The sequence below is a fragment of the Poromitra crassiceps genome (assembly GCF_964638095.1).
Source record: "Poromitra crassiceps genome assembly, chromosome: 13".
In the NCBI taxonomy this organism is placed as follows: domain Eukaryota; kingdom Metazoa; phylum Chordata; class Actinopteri; order Beryciformes; family Melamphaidae; genus Poromitra; species Poromitra crassiceps.
The window spans coordinates 33,941,019-33,958,646 of NC_139644.1; the positions used below are offsets into that span (position 1 = coordinate 33,941,019).

The 17,628-nt window shown below is 46.0% G+C and overlaps 1 protein-coding gene across 7 annotated transcripts in view; it reads right to left on the reverse strand.

Moving 5' to 3' along the window:
- LOC310788195 (RNA binding protein fox-1 homolog 2-like) overlaps positions 1-17,628 on the reverse strand; it is a gene marked incomplete at its 5' end in the record, with an annotated part of 66,223 nt that overhangs the window by 12,077 nt on the left and 36,518 nt on the right. For 5 of the 7 annotated variants that reach the window (XR_014553295.1, XM_083649725.1, XM_083649724.1 and 2 more), the window contains 7 exons: positions 1,769-1,922; positions 3,325-3,381; positions 4,597-4,684; positions 14,662-14,754; positions 15,093-15,146; positions 15,704-15,883; positions 16,779-16,982. Coding sequence is in view for 6 of the 7 variants with exons in the window: in XM_083649725.1 (XP_083505851.1) it covers positions 1,769-1,922; positions 3,325-3,381; positions 4,597-4,684; positions 14,662-14,754; positions 15,093-15,146; positions 15,704-15,883; positions 16,779-16,982 (830 nt within the window). The remainder of the gene's footprint in view (positions 1-1,768; positions 1,923-3,324; positions 3,382-4,596; positions 4,685-14,661; positions 14,755-15,092; positions 15,147-15,703; positions 15,884-16,778; positions 16,983-17,628) is intronic. The other 2 variants (XM_083649727.1, XM_083649726.1) reach the window with 2 other exon arrangements.

A 17,628-nucleotide genomic window follows, 5' to 3' on the forward strand; every position in this document is an offset into this window, starting at 1 on the left:
AGAGGAGGAGGAGGTCACAGAGCAGGAGACAGAAAGACAGGGGGAGAGGAGGAGGAGGTCACAGAGCAGGAGGAGACAGAAAGACAGGGGGAAGGTGAAAGAGATGGATGGGGGGTTTGGGGAGGGGGGGTGCCAAAGGAGAGGTGCACAGTCCCAAACCAGAGTGGATGAAGGTCACAACACAGCAAAAAGACAGGTAAGAGAGAGAGAGAGAGGGAGGGAGAGAAGGAGAGAGAGAAAGAGAGATAGAAGTTATTTCACACCCATGCAGCATGCGGAGGAAATACAACTTCCATTTATGCTCCACAACCCAAAACCCTCCAACCATCCGTTATGCATGGCACCAGACGGGGGAGTTATGGGGAAAATAGATCAAGTTCATTGACTATTGAACTGAATTGAAACCATAAACTGCTACAGTTCCCCTGCTAGAGGAAAACCACGGCAGTAACGGCCACTTGAAATATATAATTTATTTATTTTTTATGAGGACATGATCCTTGAGACGTGAAGTTGGGTTTTTATTGGCTCTTTAGGGCCAACAGTGGAGCACATATGGAAAGGGTCATTCCTGCGGCACCCAATTTCATCCTGCTGAGCTTAATTTGAATGTCATCACATAAGCATCCACAAGGCAATTAACCAATCAACTTCTGCTTTGATCTGAATATCACAGCAGTCACAACCCCATTAGCCAATCAGCACAGCCCGGCAACAATGGCATGCACAGTACACACATCGTGGGGAGAGGGGGAAAAAAAAGGATCGCAGTAAACATGAATAATTTGTAGCAAATCAAATGTGCAAGGTGACTGCGTATGCATAATGACTCAATGTGGTTTGTGTGTGTTTATGCAAATCTATTGATGTGGTATCTGTGTGTTTATGCAAATCAACCTTCAATGGCGCAATCCTGTCGGCGTGTTATAGTCTAGTGAATTAGCTCACGAACTGACTGACTAGGTGCCAGTTTGGACCGTCGAAGAGAGTGAAGTGCGAATCATGTTTGAACACGAGAACTGTATGAGCGCAGCTGTATTATATGGAAACCTGGTCAAATATCAAGTGGGAAATGGTGAAACCGGCGTTCAGGTGGTGTGTTGTGTTGCATTTACAAGGCACTTGTGCATACTCAAACTATATTCACAAATGAAGTACTACTTTGTGTGTATGTGTGTGTGTGTTTTCTCTAAACAAATCAATCGCACATTATAATTTGTTGTTTTTCTTTCAAAACAGTAAAAACACTTGATGGCGCTCCAACGCCGGAGGTGAATGCGGCCTGTTTACAGAGGGGCTGTGTGTGTCTTACCCCGGGTAGGCCTGTTTACAGAGGGGCTGTGTGTGTCTTACCCCGGGTAGACCTGTTTACAGAGGGGCTGTGTGTGTCTTACCCCGGGTAGGCCTGTTTACAGAGGGGCTGTGTGTGTCTTACCCCGGGTAGACCTGTTTACAGAGGGGCTGTGTGTGTCTTACCCCGGGTAGACCTGTTTACAGAGGGGCTGTGTGTGTCTTACCCCGGGTAGGCCTGTTTACAGAGGGGCTGTGTGTGTCTTACCCCGGGTAGACCTGTTTACAGAGGGGCTGTTGTGTGTCTTACCCCGGGTAGACCTGTTTACAGAGGGGCTGTTGTGTGTCTTACCCCGGGTAGGCCTGTTTACAGAGGGGCTGTTGTGTGTCTTACCCCGGGTAGGCCTGTTTACAGAGGGGTTGTTGTGTGTCTTACCCCGGGTAGGCCTGTTTACAGAGGGGCTGTTGTGTGTCTTACCCTGGGTAGGCCGCGGGCAGGGCGGGCTGGGGCATGGCGGCCCGCACGGCGCTGTACACGGGCCGGCCTCGGCCCCTGAGGTGGGCGCCGCGAAACGCTGCTGCTGCTGCTGTGGAGGCTGCTGCCGCCGCCGAGGGGTAGCCGAACCCTGGAACTGGAGGAGTGGAGGAGGAGAGAGAGAGAGAGAGGGAGAGAGGGAGGGAGGGGGGAGGAAGGTAAGCATGAGGGGGGGAGGGGTAGCAGGGGGGGGGGGTAGCAGGTGGACAATGGGAGGTGGGAGGTGGGGAATGAATGACAGAACAAGAGAGAGCAAAGAGAGAAGGGAATAATGCGACTGTGGCCTTGAGGGCTCCACATCAATATAAAAGTGCCAGTGAAGGGAAATGCAAGGCAAGCAGCACATTCATATAAATTAAAGATTTTTAGTGTGACTGTAATGTAAAGTAGGCCTTTCTCGTGTGACTGTAATGTAAAGTAGGCCTTTTTCGTGTGACTGTAATGTAAAGTAGGCCTTTTTCGTGTGACTGTAATGTAAAGTAGGCCTTTTGAGCGTGACTGTAATGTAAAGTAGGCCTTTTTCGTGTGACTGTAATGTAAAGTAGGCCTTTTGAGCGTGACTGTAATGTAAAGTAGGCCTTTTCCGTGTGACTGTAATGTAAAGTAGGCCTTTTTTGTGTGACTGTAATGTAAAGTAGGCCTTTTGAGTGTGACTGTAATGTAAAGTAGGCCTTTTGAGCGTGACTGTAATGTAAAGTAGGCCTTTTGAGTGTGACTGTAATGTAAAGTAGGCCTTTTTCGTGTGGCTGTAATGTAAAGTAGGCCTTTTTGTGTGTGACTGTAATGTAAAGTAGGCCTTTCTCGTGTGACTGTAATGTAAAGTAGGCCTTTTTCGTGTGACTGTAATGTAAAGTAGGCCTTTTTCGTGTGACTGTAATGTAAAGTAGGCCTTTTCCGTGTGACTGTAATGTAAAGTAGGCATTTTCCGTGTGACTGTAATGTAAAGTAGGCCTTTTTCATGTGACTGTAATGTAAATTAGGCCTTTTTCGTGTGACTGTAATGTAAAGTAGGCCTTTTTCATGTGACTGTAATGTAAATTAGGCCTTTGTAGTGTGACTGTAATGTAAAGTAGGCCTTTTCCATGTGACTGTAATGTAAAGTAGGCCTTTTTCGTGTGATTGTAATGTAAAGTAGGCCTTTTTCGTGTGACTGTAATGTAAAGTAGGCCTTTGTAGTGTGACTGTAATGTAAAGTAGGCCTTTGTAGTGTGACTGTAATGTAAAGTAGGCCTTTGTAGTGTGACTGTAATATAAAGTAGGCCTTTGTAGTGTGACTGTAATGTAAAGTAGGCCTTTGTAGTGTGACTGTAATTAAAGTAGGCCTTTGTAGTGTGACTGTAATGTAAAGTAGGCCTTTGTAGTGTGACTGAAATTAAAGTAGGCCTTTGTAGTGTGACTGTAATGTAAAGTAGGCCTTTGTAGTGTGACTGTAATGTAAAGTAGGCCTTTGTAGTGTGACTGCGTGGACAGCAATAGGAGAGAGAGGAGACTGGCTTTACCTGCATAGAGCTCTGGTCCGTACATGGCCTGCACCATGGGACTCAACTTCCAGCCGGCTGGTCGCCAGAGAGACAGGGAGGAGGAGGGAGCAACAGTTAGTACGGGTGTAGGTTACAGGGTACGTAGGCTCCTGGATGCCCCCTCGCTGTTACTCGGACATAGCCTGGTGTCGTTAAATACAACACACTTCACATGACAACGTTCTGATTGTCATTCAGAGTTATAGCACAGTTACTGGGAAGCAACACGGAGACAAGGGCCTTCAGCGGTGGCATTGGGAGACCAGCTATTTACAGCAGGACAGTCACGAATGGAATGAAATCAAAGTAAAAAAAATAAAAAGATAAAAAAAAATAAAGAGCAGAAAAACAGTAATTTCACATTAAAATACATGAGAGCGGATAGCCAAACATGTCTGCAAATACATATCCTCTCATGACATCTGCATTGGATACAATGGAAAACATATGAAGAAGACCTGCGTAAGCCAGCCATCAGAGGAGTGAATCTAGGTCAACCTAGATGCAGAAAGCTCCTGGTATAGCACCACTGGAAACAATGCAAAGTGGACAGCGTCAGGTTTCCAGTGACTTTACAGAGAGTGTTCACTCAGCGGATGACACCTGATAGCAATGGCTGATACTTAACGGCTCTTGTGCAAAATGTTGGACTACTTTCAGACACTAGAGGCAGTGTTATGGTTGGAACTAAGACAGGTGTCTGTCAACAGTGTCCTCAGACAAAAATGCTGTCCATGTCTTTTGTCTTGACATCTTTTTGTCTTCAAGACCCCCTCCAGTCAGCTTTCCTACCTGTATAACCGCTGGTGTGAAAACATGTCATCTGATTGGCACCAAAGATCTTACATTGAGAAGAAGCGAAGGCTAATCGTTTGTTCCACTGCAACATCATGGTTGCCAGCGTTGGTGTCAAAAAAAGCACAACAGCTTCATCTCTTGCCGTCAATAAACTCTTTGTCTGCGGCTACAACGGACGTGACCGGAAACAGGCCATACTGTTTCCATGTATCTCCATAAAAACGTCCGTTTAGAAGCCACAATATTGCTCTATATTATCACTGGCCAACACATATTAATGGGAAAGAGCTCGAGCAGAACTGGTGAACCGTTATATATCGAATTGGTCATTCGGTGGAGTTTTGAGCTAGTAGCTTGCGAACATAGCTAACAGCTAACTAACGCTAGCTATTTACTATAGCTATAGTGGTTGTTGTTAGGTGTTACAGTGTGTGCCAGTGTGGTTGTCGTTACCATAAGGCAGTGTGCTGAGGGCCTCTCCGTTAGGGTAGGGACTGACCATTTTCTTGTTAGTCATCACCCTGGCGGTGGCGTTATTCACCTGGGGATGGAGGAACAGGCGGTCAAAGGCACAGACAAAGAAGAAAGAAAGAAAAGGAAACGTAACACACATACTCACATATATATAGGTCAATGTCACAATCCAACAAGCCTGCCACTATGTGCCAAGTGGGATGGTGGTTGGGCGCTTGCCTCCATGTTTTATATATCTCTAAGGTTTGTGGATACTAAGGACGACAACGTTACTGTCTGTGTTCATCTACTGTTGCTGGATCGTTAAAAGGAGAATACCGGTGTCATTTAGAGTTATAGCCCATTTACCACGGGCTACGTCTCGTTTTCCCCAATCATTTTGCAATGCATGTCACATGTAATTAAGATTGATTGACATTTACTAATATAGCTATCTTGAAATTAACTGCTACGCCAGATAACAAAGACACCCTGAACAAAAAGACATGGATGTGACAATAAAATCTGTAGTAAAAATTGCAAGGCGGCATGTTTTTGAGGGATGATTTCCTGGTGGAGACTTCAATTTCTCCCTGTGGGCGTCAGCTGATTGACAGCAAGCAGAGCATTACATAATGTGCTGCGTACTGATATGAAAACACCCAACGACATCATCTACAAACAGGAGCCGACTAAAGCAAATCAAGGCTTCATGTTAACTGTGATGGGCAAATTTTTCCACTCTGTGGAAGTTGTTTTTTTCATACAAGAATGTAGACGGGCAAACTGGACGATCTGCATAAACTGAAAAAATAACAACTAAAACACTGGTATTATCCTTTAACAGTAGAATCAATGTGGTTGAGGCGTTCAACAGAATTCTACCCGACATAGCTGTCAACTCCTTCAATGGTGATGTGTGTGTGTGTGTGTGTGTGTGTGTGTGTGTGTGTGTGTGTGTGTGTGTGTGTGTGCGTGCGCGTGCATGTGTGTACTTGTGTATGTGTATGTGTGCGCCTGTGCATGTGTGGGTGGGGGGTTGTTAGGGGGATTCTTAGTCATCATGCAATTAAAAAACAGAGTTGCCCAGTAGAGATTTGGTGATTCATTCTAGAGACATGAAGGCTGCCATGGGTGACATTATGTATGCCCCTACTGTGACGAGAGAGAGAGAGGGCGAGCGAGTGAGAGAGAGGGCGAGCGAGAGAGAGAGAGAGAGAGAGGGCGAGCGAGAGAGAGAGAGAGAGAGAGAGAGAGAGAGAGAGATGTACGCAGACAGAGGTACACAAGCAAGTCACAGCAGGGGGGGACTGAGCTCTACTTTTTTGGCCACGCACAGGTGGACGTATTGAGCACTTGTCAGGTGCGTGTGTGTGTGTGTGTGTGTGTGCGCGCACGTGTGTGTTTTGTGCATGCTGGCTGACATTTCATTCTAATGCTTGGGGGCTTTCCAGTCCAAGATGGCTGATAATCTCCTCTCGGAGCTTCAAAGGCTCATCCTGCAGTCCCTTGATCCATCCCTATCTTGCTTTGATGGGCTTTAAGAGAAGGAGATTGTAGCTCTCTGTAATAACCCGGGCTGTCTGAGTGTGCTGTTGAGACTCTGCATCTGACTGTATGGCAAGCTGAAGATTAACGACCTTTTGGCTCTAGCTGAGGGGGAGCTCGGAGAGGGAGTGTGTGCACGCGCCCGTGACAGTGCAGGAGACGGACGAGGGATTGGGTCAGTGAAGAGAGAGAGAGTGTGGGTTTGTGTGTGTGTGTGTGTGTGTGTGTGTGTGTGCACACTGTGGTCCCGTTTAGTAGGCCATTATGGCCTATATACTGCGATTGGTACTGCCCCCTCTCAGTGAGTCACGTTCTTTGTCGGCCGGGGCTTCATTCGAATGGAAATGAGCTTTAGCTCATTTTTCCCTCATTGCAAACGAGAAGGTCAGTGGCGAGTGATTCAATTAGCCTAGCCTGGCTAGCTATCTGACGTAACTGTCCGCGGGTGTCTGAGTGCAGACATTTCCAAGCATAAATCAAGTTGACGAATCACATTAATGCTAGCTGTTTTTTTTTTTAAATATATACCACAGCAGAACTCAATCAAGACTAGCGATGGGTATCGTAAAAGTTTCATATTTTTCTGATACCGGTGCTAATACTATACTTGGTTTGAAAACGATACCGGTGCCTAAATGGTACATGAACCGATACTTTTTCATATTTAAAAATTGAATTTTCTAATTTAAAGAGGATTTCAATAGTGTTAGTGAAGGTGCGTGCGACGCCGTATTCGGAGCACCAGAGGGCGAAGATTTCACTCGGCAGCTCGGGCACGGCACCGAAATGAGGCAATTTGGTCCAGTAAAATAAAGGTACAGGTACCATAGTCACGAAACCCGCTACCACTAGCATAGCGGTACCGGGTTTCGGTACCCAACCCCTAATCAAGACTTTGGTAAAATTCTGTCTTGCGTGTTAACGGTGGGCATGATGATGAAGAATTGAGAACTGTGTGTATTTCCTGTGTGCGTGCCGCCATGTCGAGGCCACTTAATGGAATAGAATCAATGTTTGTGACAGGAAGACATGCAAATCAACAGAGAGCAACGTGGAAGGCAGATCTGAAAGGGTTAAAGATGAATTAAACAGTCGACTTTTCTCATCCCACCTTTGCCCTCCCAGTCCAGCCTGACCAACAGAACTGGACTAAATGAAATCACATTTCCATATGAAACCAAACTTGTGGGGTTTACATACCTAAAAAAGAAATATTCAAAAACAAAAAACAAAACAAAAACACAACAAGGGAGAGGGAGAGAAAGAGGGGGTGCAAAAACATTTGTTTGACAAAATTAATAATCGTATAACACAGAAATTACACGCAGCCAAATATGGGCGCATCACATGACCAAGAGTGAGAGTAACGAACCAAAAAAAGTAATAAAAAAAAAAAAGTTCAGCCAATCAGCAAGCCTCGGATGCAGCATAGAGACCAATCAAAACAATCGCAGCACTCCCACATCAAACACATAAGAGACGGAGATGGGACGGGGACATTGGGACAGAGGGATGCAGGTGAGAAGTACAGAGACAGAGCCAGTCCATATACAAAAAGAGGGGGACAGAAAGATGTGAAGAGAGAGAGAGAGAGAGAGAGAGAGAGAGAGACAGTTTGTCTACATAAGCAACACCAAATAAACAACTGATAAACGATTACTGTTCAAAACGAAAAATTAAATACCAAGGTGCGTCATTCAAATAAAGCAATTAGATTTGGTGACCATTCTCCTGAGAATCTCATCATATGTGGGGGGGTTGAGAGACAGAGCACCAAAGGATGGAGGGAGGAAGAGAGAGAGAGAGACAGAGAGAAAAGAGCAATCCTCATTCCCAAAAAAGGAGAGAAACAAAATAAACATGAGACACTCTGCCAGGCAATAGAACTGTGTCACAAACTAAGACCAGTACACTATGACTACTATGACTACAACTACTAATACACAAGACAGTCCACTACAGGAAAACCAAACCAAACAAAATGAGAAGGAGAAAATGGCAGCATAAAAGAGAGACCCAAAGGAGTGCGAGGTAAACCCCATATCGGTTTAGAGATGCATATGGTTGCACAACGCTGATTTGATTTCTGGACAGACCTATTTATACTCCAACATAAATGAACAAAAGAAGCCCAATGAACAACACAATTATATGACGTAATGTTACTGCAGATGAAGGGGAAAAACGGCTCGCTAGTCTCTTTTGGAGAAGGGGAGCTCTCAAGGAATGTACATTTGGAAATTCTCTGAGTGTCTTGGCATCCTTCGACTGTCTGCATTATGGCGTGCCAGGCTGCTGGCTGGCCACATGTTAAACATTAGAACATTAGCTCACTGCTTAGAGTCATTCTTTCCCTGAATTTGAGACCCACTTAGCCGTTTTTTCCAATGCAACGCTCGATCCAATTGGCTAACGTTGGTCCAGTGTAGACGATGCTAAATGCAGACAAGTCAATGAAACAAAGGAACTCGACGTTGGAAAGCAGCATTTGCCCTGCGTTCATTCAAAGCAAACTGTAGGCAGCGACAACGCCCAAAGCGTCATAGTCATTCCTGTTGATTATCGTTAATTGAGAAGATTAATACTTTATATTGAGTCCAATGGAGAATTAATCAGATGGATTGTGGACAGCCGTGTCGTTGCAGAGAGGAGGGGTGATTACATTCGCTCATTCCCAGTGAGGTGTTAATGAGATATGGTGTGTGGGGGGAGGGGGGGGAGAGGGGGGGAGGGAGGGAGAGGGGGGGAGGGAGGGAGAGGGGGGGATATAGGGAGAAAAGATTATGACTAAAGGGTTGAGTCTGCAGAGGATGCGGTGTCATTCTGGTTGTGTGCCTGTTTGCTGATGGATAGCGTGCGGTAAAATAGATATCAATAGCTTTCTAGGGCATTAAACAGTCAAACGTTAAACAGTAGCGGCCTGCGCTCGTCACTCTAAAATCAATTGGTAAATAAGAACACACCAACGACTACTGTAACAATATAGTGAATATTCCATGGTATCTAATGCCCATTTCAGGGGTGTGGGATTGGGGAGGGGGATCAGTTCAGTGATAGATGTTGTTTGTACACAACTTACCGTTGCCGTAGAAACAGCGTGTGGTTACCGTGGAGACTGACAACAACACACAGAAGTCGTCAGGGAAACAGAAAAAATATAATAAATAAAGGAACAAATAATCCTCGAAACAAAAGAGAGCTAAATATACCCCCCCTCCCCCCCCCCGTGTGAAATAAAAAAAGTGATAGCAGCAGTGTTATAGTTCAGAACAGAATTTAAGAGAAAGGAAGGAGAGAAAGGAAGAGAGAACGCTAATTCCCGAATGCTAAACAGAAGCTCTAAGCATGGTTTCAACAATCGGGCCGGTGGGTGACGGGAAGATTTGGTGCTCTTCAGAACCAAAGCTATGGTAAAGGGGAATGGAGATAAGGGGCCACCTTGCCTTAACCCACACATTAGCCTAATTTATGCAAGGGACTCAAAATGCAGCTAATTGGACACATTGACAGGAAGTCAGAAGAGCGGAGGACATACGCACACCACTCTCTATCCTAAGGGCAGAACAGTAGCAAAGATTGGCTTGACGGTGTCTGGAAATAGGTCTACCACAGTCACGAGGACAGGCTGAGGTATTTTTGGTGAAATGTTGCGAGAAAGGATTCATTCTGAGGTGGTCAAGTTAAGCCACAAGAGAACAGTGTTTATTTGGTAAATGGTCGTGGGTAGAAAGCCTATCATTCCCCCTGCTTTTACCAGTCAGCAGAAAAGAAGAGATCTCAGGTTGTACAATAAAGTAAGAAAAAACAAAGAAAAGAAAAAGCAACTGAATAAAGATAGAGATAATGGTGAGGAAGGATATTACAGTTAGAAACACGGGTTAATGCCAAAGAAAAGACATAGTGGGGCTATAGCATTTGAGCAGAGGGGCACATACACAAGACACAAGGCAAGGGACTAGTTGGCTCATAAAGAAGACAGCGTGGACAAGAGGGCGGACACGACAGTGGTGGACAAAAAATAAAATAAAGACAAACTTGACTGGCAAGAAGAGAATGGAGGGATGAGGGAGAAAACATGGAACAGACTAGAAGACGGAACGACAGAGGGTTGGAAAGGGCAAAGTGCAAACTCTCTTTCCCCTTTTCTTTCAACCTCTTCACATACACGCATGTACTGTGCACCCACACACACGTACTGTGCACAGACACATGGGGACTCACACATGCACTGTGCACACACACATGGACTCACACATGTACTGTGTGCACACACACACATGTACTGTGCACAAACATGGAGACTCACACATGTACTGTGCACACACACATGGACTCACACATGTACTGTGTGCACACACACACACACACATGTACTGTGCACAAACATGGAGACTCACACATGCACTGTGGACACACACATGTACTGTGCACAAACATGGAGACTCACACATGTACTGTGCACACACACATGGACTCACACATGTACTGTGTGCACACACACATGTACTGTGCACACACACATGGAGCCTCACACATGTACTGTGCACACACACACACACACACACACACACACACATGTACTGTGCACACACACACGGAGACTCACACATGTACTGTGCACACACACATATGTACTGTGTGCACACACACACACATGTACTGTGCACACACACACACACACACGGAGACTCACACATGTACTGTGCACACACACATGTACTGTGTGCACACACACACGGAGACTCACACATGTACTGTGCACACACACATGTACTGTGCACACACACACACGGAGACTCACACATGTACTGTGCACACACACACACATGGATACTTCACACATGTACTGTGCAAACACACATGTACTGTGAGTGTGCACACACACACACATGGATACGTCACACATGTACTGTGCAAACACACATGGACACTCACACGTAGTCACAACATTTCATTCGTGGATCAACCTGTTTCTGTGGCACATCATGCAGCCGATAACAGAACAAGATCCTGGCCAAATCCAAAGCTACACCCAGGAAATGAGATACAGTCCGTTCTGTTCTGGAGAGTCCTCATCTAGGAAAGTGGGACACAAAGCACTGGCAAGCCTTCACCTCAGTCCATTAACTCAGAATCACATTTTGAGCATTCCAAACACGCTCTCGGGTGCAAACGACACCGCCGCTGCATACAACCATCATAAAGGCTGAGGGGGTTTGTTTGTGAAATAGATAGCTGATATATAAAGGCCCAGGTGAAGGCTCGCAGTACAGCAAATTGTGTCCCGTCGAGGAGTGTGTGACCGCAGTGTTTGGTGGTGGGTGAGAAGAAGGTGCAGCATGGTGGTCAGCCATGCAGGACCACGGGACGACTTCTCCTCATCCTTTTAATCACACGCATCCATGCAGTGGTGATAGAAGGCACGTGGGCTCATAACAAGGAAGGGACTCTTCTCTCTGGTAGCTCCCCACTGATGAGACAGACGCATGCAGAGCTGCACCACTAGTGTGACACACACAAACACACACACACAGAACCCAGCTAGGCTCAACTATAGCATTCAAGTGTCTGACTAAAACTCTGCGCCGCTGAGGAGCCATCACTTGCCATAGCACTCCACCACCACACACACACACACACACACACCAACCACAAACACACAGACTCAGAGAGCAGGAGTTAGTGAATGTAGCCTAATGCACTTTCGCTACAGCCAGTCAGTAACACTTCATCGTGAAATAATGTGACTACACAAGACAGGAAGGGGGATAAATCCTCTCAAAGTCACAAGTCAATGACAGACAAAATGTTAAGGCCAGGGACAGACAAAATGTTAATGCCGATGACAGACAGATGTTAGGACCAGGACTGCTTGGTCACACAAACTTGATGATGCATCATCTGTAGAGCAGTCGATGAGGAGGACATACAGGACATACAGAGACAGCCATGGATGGGTGGTGATGCGATGGAGGTGTGTATGTCCGGGAGTGCATACTACAGATACACTCCAAAAGGTCATCGTCACACCCACATATATAGGTCTATAGGACTCTATAGTCTATGGGTCTATAGGATTCTATAGTCTATATATAGAGCTACTGGAGGTGAGATGAGATCACAGAAAAGCAGGTAGACACAAAGTGAATTGTAGTTGGGGCCACTTACATGGATACATTGGAAGCGCACAGGAAACTGACTTCTTCAAAGCGCAGTTTTATTCCAGACAAAGAGAAGTACAGTGTAACTTTAAGAAGAACAACATTTTTCTGTGTCTATGATATATATAGGCTGCTACATACATGCACACTATAGATAGTTCAGTTAGGACTACCCCATTGGCATGCACCAAGAATAAGACATGTCCGCCCTCGAGCTAAGTACAGCCTGCATCTTTAACGATGGACGAGGTTGAAAGGAAAAAAAAACATTTTTGAAAAGTAAAAAAAATTGAACTATTCAACCTTATTTCCATGAGTGGAGCAAGGCTATGAGACACCCGGGTGCAATTGATTTCATGCCAACTGAACAACTAAAATCTAACAGTCCCATCACCAAAACAAACTCAACAAAATAGCCTCAAAATAGACATGCCAAGGAAAACACAACAACATCCAACTGTCTGCAGCAGTAGTGCCTCAGGCTATATGAGAAAACCATACTCAAATACCAACCATGCACACTTAAGTCTACATCAACTAAGAAGACCCCCATGCCAGTGGATAGCAATAACAGATATTGTATAGTCACACTCAATACTGGTCAAATGTTTATTTATGTAAAACCATAGCATACAGTAGGCCTTATATTTCAGAGTTTCTGAATTATAATACAGACACATGATCTCTCCGGTCTCGTTTCTGCCCGTCATCTCTCTGACAAACATAGTTCAACAAACTCTGAAATGATATGACCAAATTAAAGCAAGAGTTACTGCAGCAGCGAGGATCTACAAGAAAGGCGAGCATCGCCTCCAAAAGAAATCTCCAGCCCTCTTCTCCTCGCTTGAAAGAATGTATGTATAAACACAAGAGCGCCGCTTGGCCTGGATCAGCCCTTTGTCTCGTCAAGCCCATGCACTATAAACAGAGCGAGAGAGGCTTTACGCAGAGCGTCTCCGCCGCGCCGCTGGCCCGCCATGCAGCAGATACACGACTCGCTACACAGCCTAGCACCCGCTACTGACGCACAACAACACAACACATGCACAAGTGACAAGTGAAAGAAAACTAGCCGCTGATTATTAAAAAAAGGTGACTCACACACATCATGCAAAACACACACACGATCAAAATCAACTACGGTCACACAGAGAGGTTATAGCGACGCCAGCGACAACACACACTGTTGATTGAATAAGAGGCGCAACTGATGCAGGTTAAATGGGTTCCATCAGTATCCATTCAGCTTGCTGATTGACTGAAGGTGGAGGTGGCAGAGGGGGAGATGTTGTACCAGTGGATGCAGGGGTGGCTGTCATTCGTTCACGAACCAGACGGGGGCAGTATCACGAGGGCGTCCCCCCCTCCCGCCGCCAGCCTCGTCCATCATGCAGGGGCCGACTCACACACACACACGCCCGTACACACAACAACACAAGGAAATCACCACAGTAAGCCCATGCAGAGATCCCGGCTTAAAATGGCTCGGCTCCAGGGATCCGATACGGACGATTTGGCAGATTTGACACCTCGCTCAAAATAAATAAATACATAAATAAGATAATAATCAAAAAAAGAGATATCATGCACCTCCCCCGACACTTTAAAAAAAAACTCAACACGTGCGTCAGACTTTTACGTAAGAACCACAGGTACGGTGTACAGTTCTTTGGTAAGGATCCAGACGTGAACAAGAGGACATGCGTTTGGTGTTGCTGCGCTTCCCAGCATGCTGCTGTTGCAACCAAGGAGTGCTAAGCTTGTCACAACCACTGAGCCACGGCACTGGGAGGAGGCAACAGAGAAGGCTTTCTAAAGCTAGGGGAGACGAGAAGAGCATCTGACAGCAGGCTGCCATGCATCAGCGTGTCACCGCGTCTCCTCTCATGCCCTCCGGTGGCCAGCTACACAAACATCATTTCAATCGGCGTGGAAAGACGTTGTAATATCAACTGTGGCTACAGCTTGCACGTCAGTGGGCGAAACAGAGGTGAAGAGAAAACAGAGCTTAACGTCAAAAAAACGATGCAGAGAGGAGGAGTAACCAGCATGCCGTACGTGGTGTTCTTGCACCCCCCAACCTTTCCCACCACAAAAAAAAACAACAAAAATAATAAAAAGGTGGGGGAAACTAAAAAGAAGTATTTTTTTAATTATTAAAAACATTGCAAAACACCAGGGATAGGATTACCAGCGGGCAGCATCTGAGCATGTCACTGAAGGGGAGAATGGGAGCTAGCTAGCAGAGTCAGTGATCAGGCAGAATTACGATGGGAGCAGAGAGAGAAGACAGGGAGAGAGAGAGAGAGAGAGAGAGAGAGAGCGAGAGAGAGGGAGAGAGATAATGGAAAATTACCTCAATCTTACGACCTTCCACCAGTGTGCCGTGGAGCCTTTCCCTGGCTTTCTCTGCATCTGCGCTGGTCTCAAATGTCACAAAGCCGAAGCCCTGTGGTACACGGCAGAGGTCACAGAGGTCGATGGTGAGAGTGGTGCACACAGCACGAGGGATTTTAGGGAGGGGGGGCACTATGAAAGGGGATGTGTACTTTTCAACTTGTGTTTTACACATCGACTTTGTTGGATAAATCCACATTGTAATCACAATACCCCATTATTTGCTTTCCGTCTGATAAGGAGGTTGAGCGGCTCTGGTAAAATGATTCCCCCTGTGACGTGTTGATAGCAACAGTCCACGGGGCAACCGTGCAGCGTGGGAAATGTAGTCAATACTCAAGAGGGAGGTTTGTGCTCTTGTTATGCAGTTGAGCCTCCGTGCACACTTACCTTGGAACCCCTCTCATTGAATATGATCTCCACATCTAGAATCTTGCCAAACTGCTGCAAAGGAGATTGAAGAAAGATATTAGCAAAACCGCAAGAAACCCCGTCTAGTCCAAGTGGCATATTTCATTTAGCTCAACATTTCAGAACCATCATCTCGGCGTCCTCATCAACCGCTTGGTTTTAGATTTCAAATCATTTCAGTAAACCTCACACTGTGCACTCAAAGGCCTCTGACATCAAAGTGTGAGTTACATTTATTTTGCACTAGGGGTCACTATTACGTTTCTAGTGCATAGCATTTCAATGTATGCCTTCCCTCCCCTGTGGTTTTCTACCCTTTTGCTCTATACTCCGTTCTGTCCCCCTTTTCCGTCACGTGGCCACTCTTGCTAACACACTGACACATATAGCTAACGGCGCTCTCAAGCACCAAAAGAGAACCCACAAGTGACTCGTCTTTGTGTCAGCCGGGCCCTTCTGTTCTGTCCCTCCCAAACACCCCAGGCCTGGTGACCCAGACCCCCCTGTGCAGACCAAAGGGGTCTAGACTGATTTATTGATCCTGTTAAAAGCGAGGCCCCCCCCCCCCCACAACATTCCCAACTCCTCACCCCAAACATCTGCCTGAGATCGGGGTCCCGGAAGCGGAAGGGGATGTTGGAGACGTGGAGGCGTTTGGGGGTCCCTTTGGCCTCTGTGGGGTCTCCCACGGACCCTCCTCCTCCTCCCACTGCCACAACTGCAACGCACTGTCCAGCCACCTCAGCCTGGGACGTCTCCTCTGGCTTCCCCTGTGCGGAGAAAGAGAGAAAAGAAAGGGTTGAGGAGGGAGAAAGAGGTGGAGGTGAGAGAACAAGTGAAACTAGCTTGGCGCTAGTTACACGCGTTCACAGTCTTGGACAGCATCATGACTACTGAGCGAGAGACGGATAGACACAATGGTGTACTGATAATCTCATTGTGTAAGATTAAGTGTCTTTATAAGTGCATTGAAATGTAATGATTATTGCAAATAAGTTCAATAAAAAGTGTGGATGTTTGATAATATAGTGGGCTTGAGTAATAGTCGCGTGGGTCAATCTTCATTATACATTTCTTTAATAACTGATATAGGTGAGGTTGTAACACGTTTCAGCAGTTTGTAAGTATTTTACTAAAATACAAAGAAAAATAGGCATGGCATTTAAAACTAGCAGTTTTCAAAAAAGCTGGTCATTTTGTGTTCAGTGAAAGTTTTGAATGATTAAGGATTCTGATGGTATGTTAGGACTTTTTATAACGGTGTTTCTCTTCAGTGTGCTCCTCCCTGTGTGACAGGCCGACAGCTGGCTTATAAAAGGTGACTACAGACATGTGCAGCACATCAAGGAGCTCATAGAAATCCTATGATTTCTATCATAGGACTTAGCGACTTCAGCAGATCTAGATTTAGATGCTTTCTATAGGGTCGTGAGTATACAAGTATGAGGAAGAGAGAGGGAGAGGATGAGAAGTGTATTTTATTTTGTAGATTTCCTGAGGACCAGTTTGGCTGAATACCTCAAGGACAAATTATCGTTTTAGAACGAGGAGGAATGAAAAAATTATTATCAGCAAAAAAAAAACTCAATATCCCAAAAACCCAAATCCATCCAACAGGTGAACCTACGAAGCAAGGCTTTATGGACACTCGGGTGCTGTGCTTACATTGTTGTCGGTGGTGGTGGTAGTGGTGGTGGATCCATTAGTGCCAACCCCTACCTCTGCTGCACCTTGGCCCCCAGCACCAAACAAGGCCCCGGGGCCAAACTCGGTGGCCGACAGCCCGTTCTGAGGAGGGGGCGGAGGGGGGAACGCTGTGAAGGGTGGGGCCACCAAGCCCTCCTGTCCTCCTGTCGAATCCTGAGAACCCTGCAGGGAGACGAGGGGAGGGGAGAGAAGGGAAGGAGACGCTTTGAAATATATAGATTTCGTAGCTCTTCTACAGAGGCTCTGAACGACGGCGTTGAAAACACAGTGATCAAATTTCACTCTCCCTCTCTCCCTCCCTCCTCACTCAGTCTCTCTCTCTCTCCCTGCCGTACTCTCCCCCTCCCTCCATATCTCTGACAGCCATGTGTTTTCAGTCAGCCGACCATGAAATATTTACAGCAAACACATCTATTATTAAGAGTCAGAAAATTTGATACGCAGTTTGAGGTATAAAGATGTTTGTTAGATGGATGATTGGAGAGACACAAGGAGAAATACTTACACAGACACATTTACAGCGACCATATGCACCGCGATAGCGCATGTTGCTGTATTTTGGGGCTTCTATTAGATGCCATCTATAATTCAGATGAAGTTATGGATGAAAGGTTCTGTGGGCCATTTCCTCTATTATGTTACAACTGTATCAGTTAAGTGCAGCATCACCTACAGATGACCAGAGTGGTTCTGGCATGAGGTATGACACTCCTGCGTGGCAGGCAGGCACACACACACCTTGTCCTGCACGCTTCAATCATCTCACACACTCAAGGGCATCCTGGAATGAGTTCCTTTACAGGAGTGT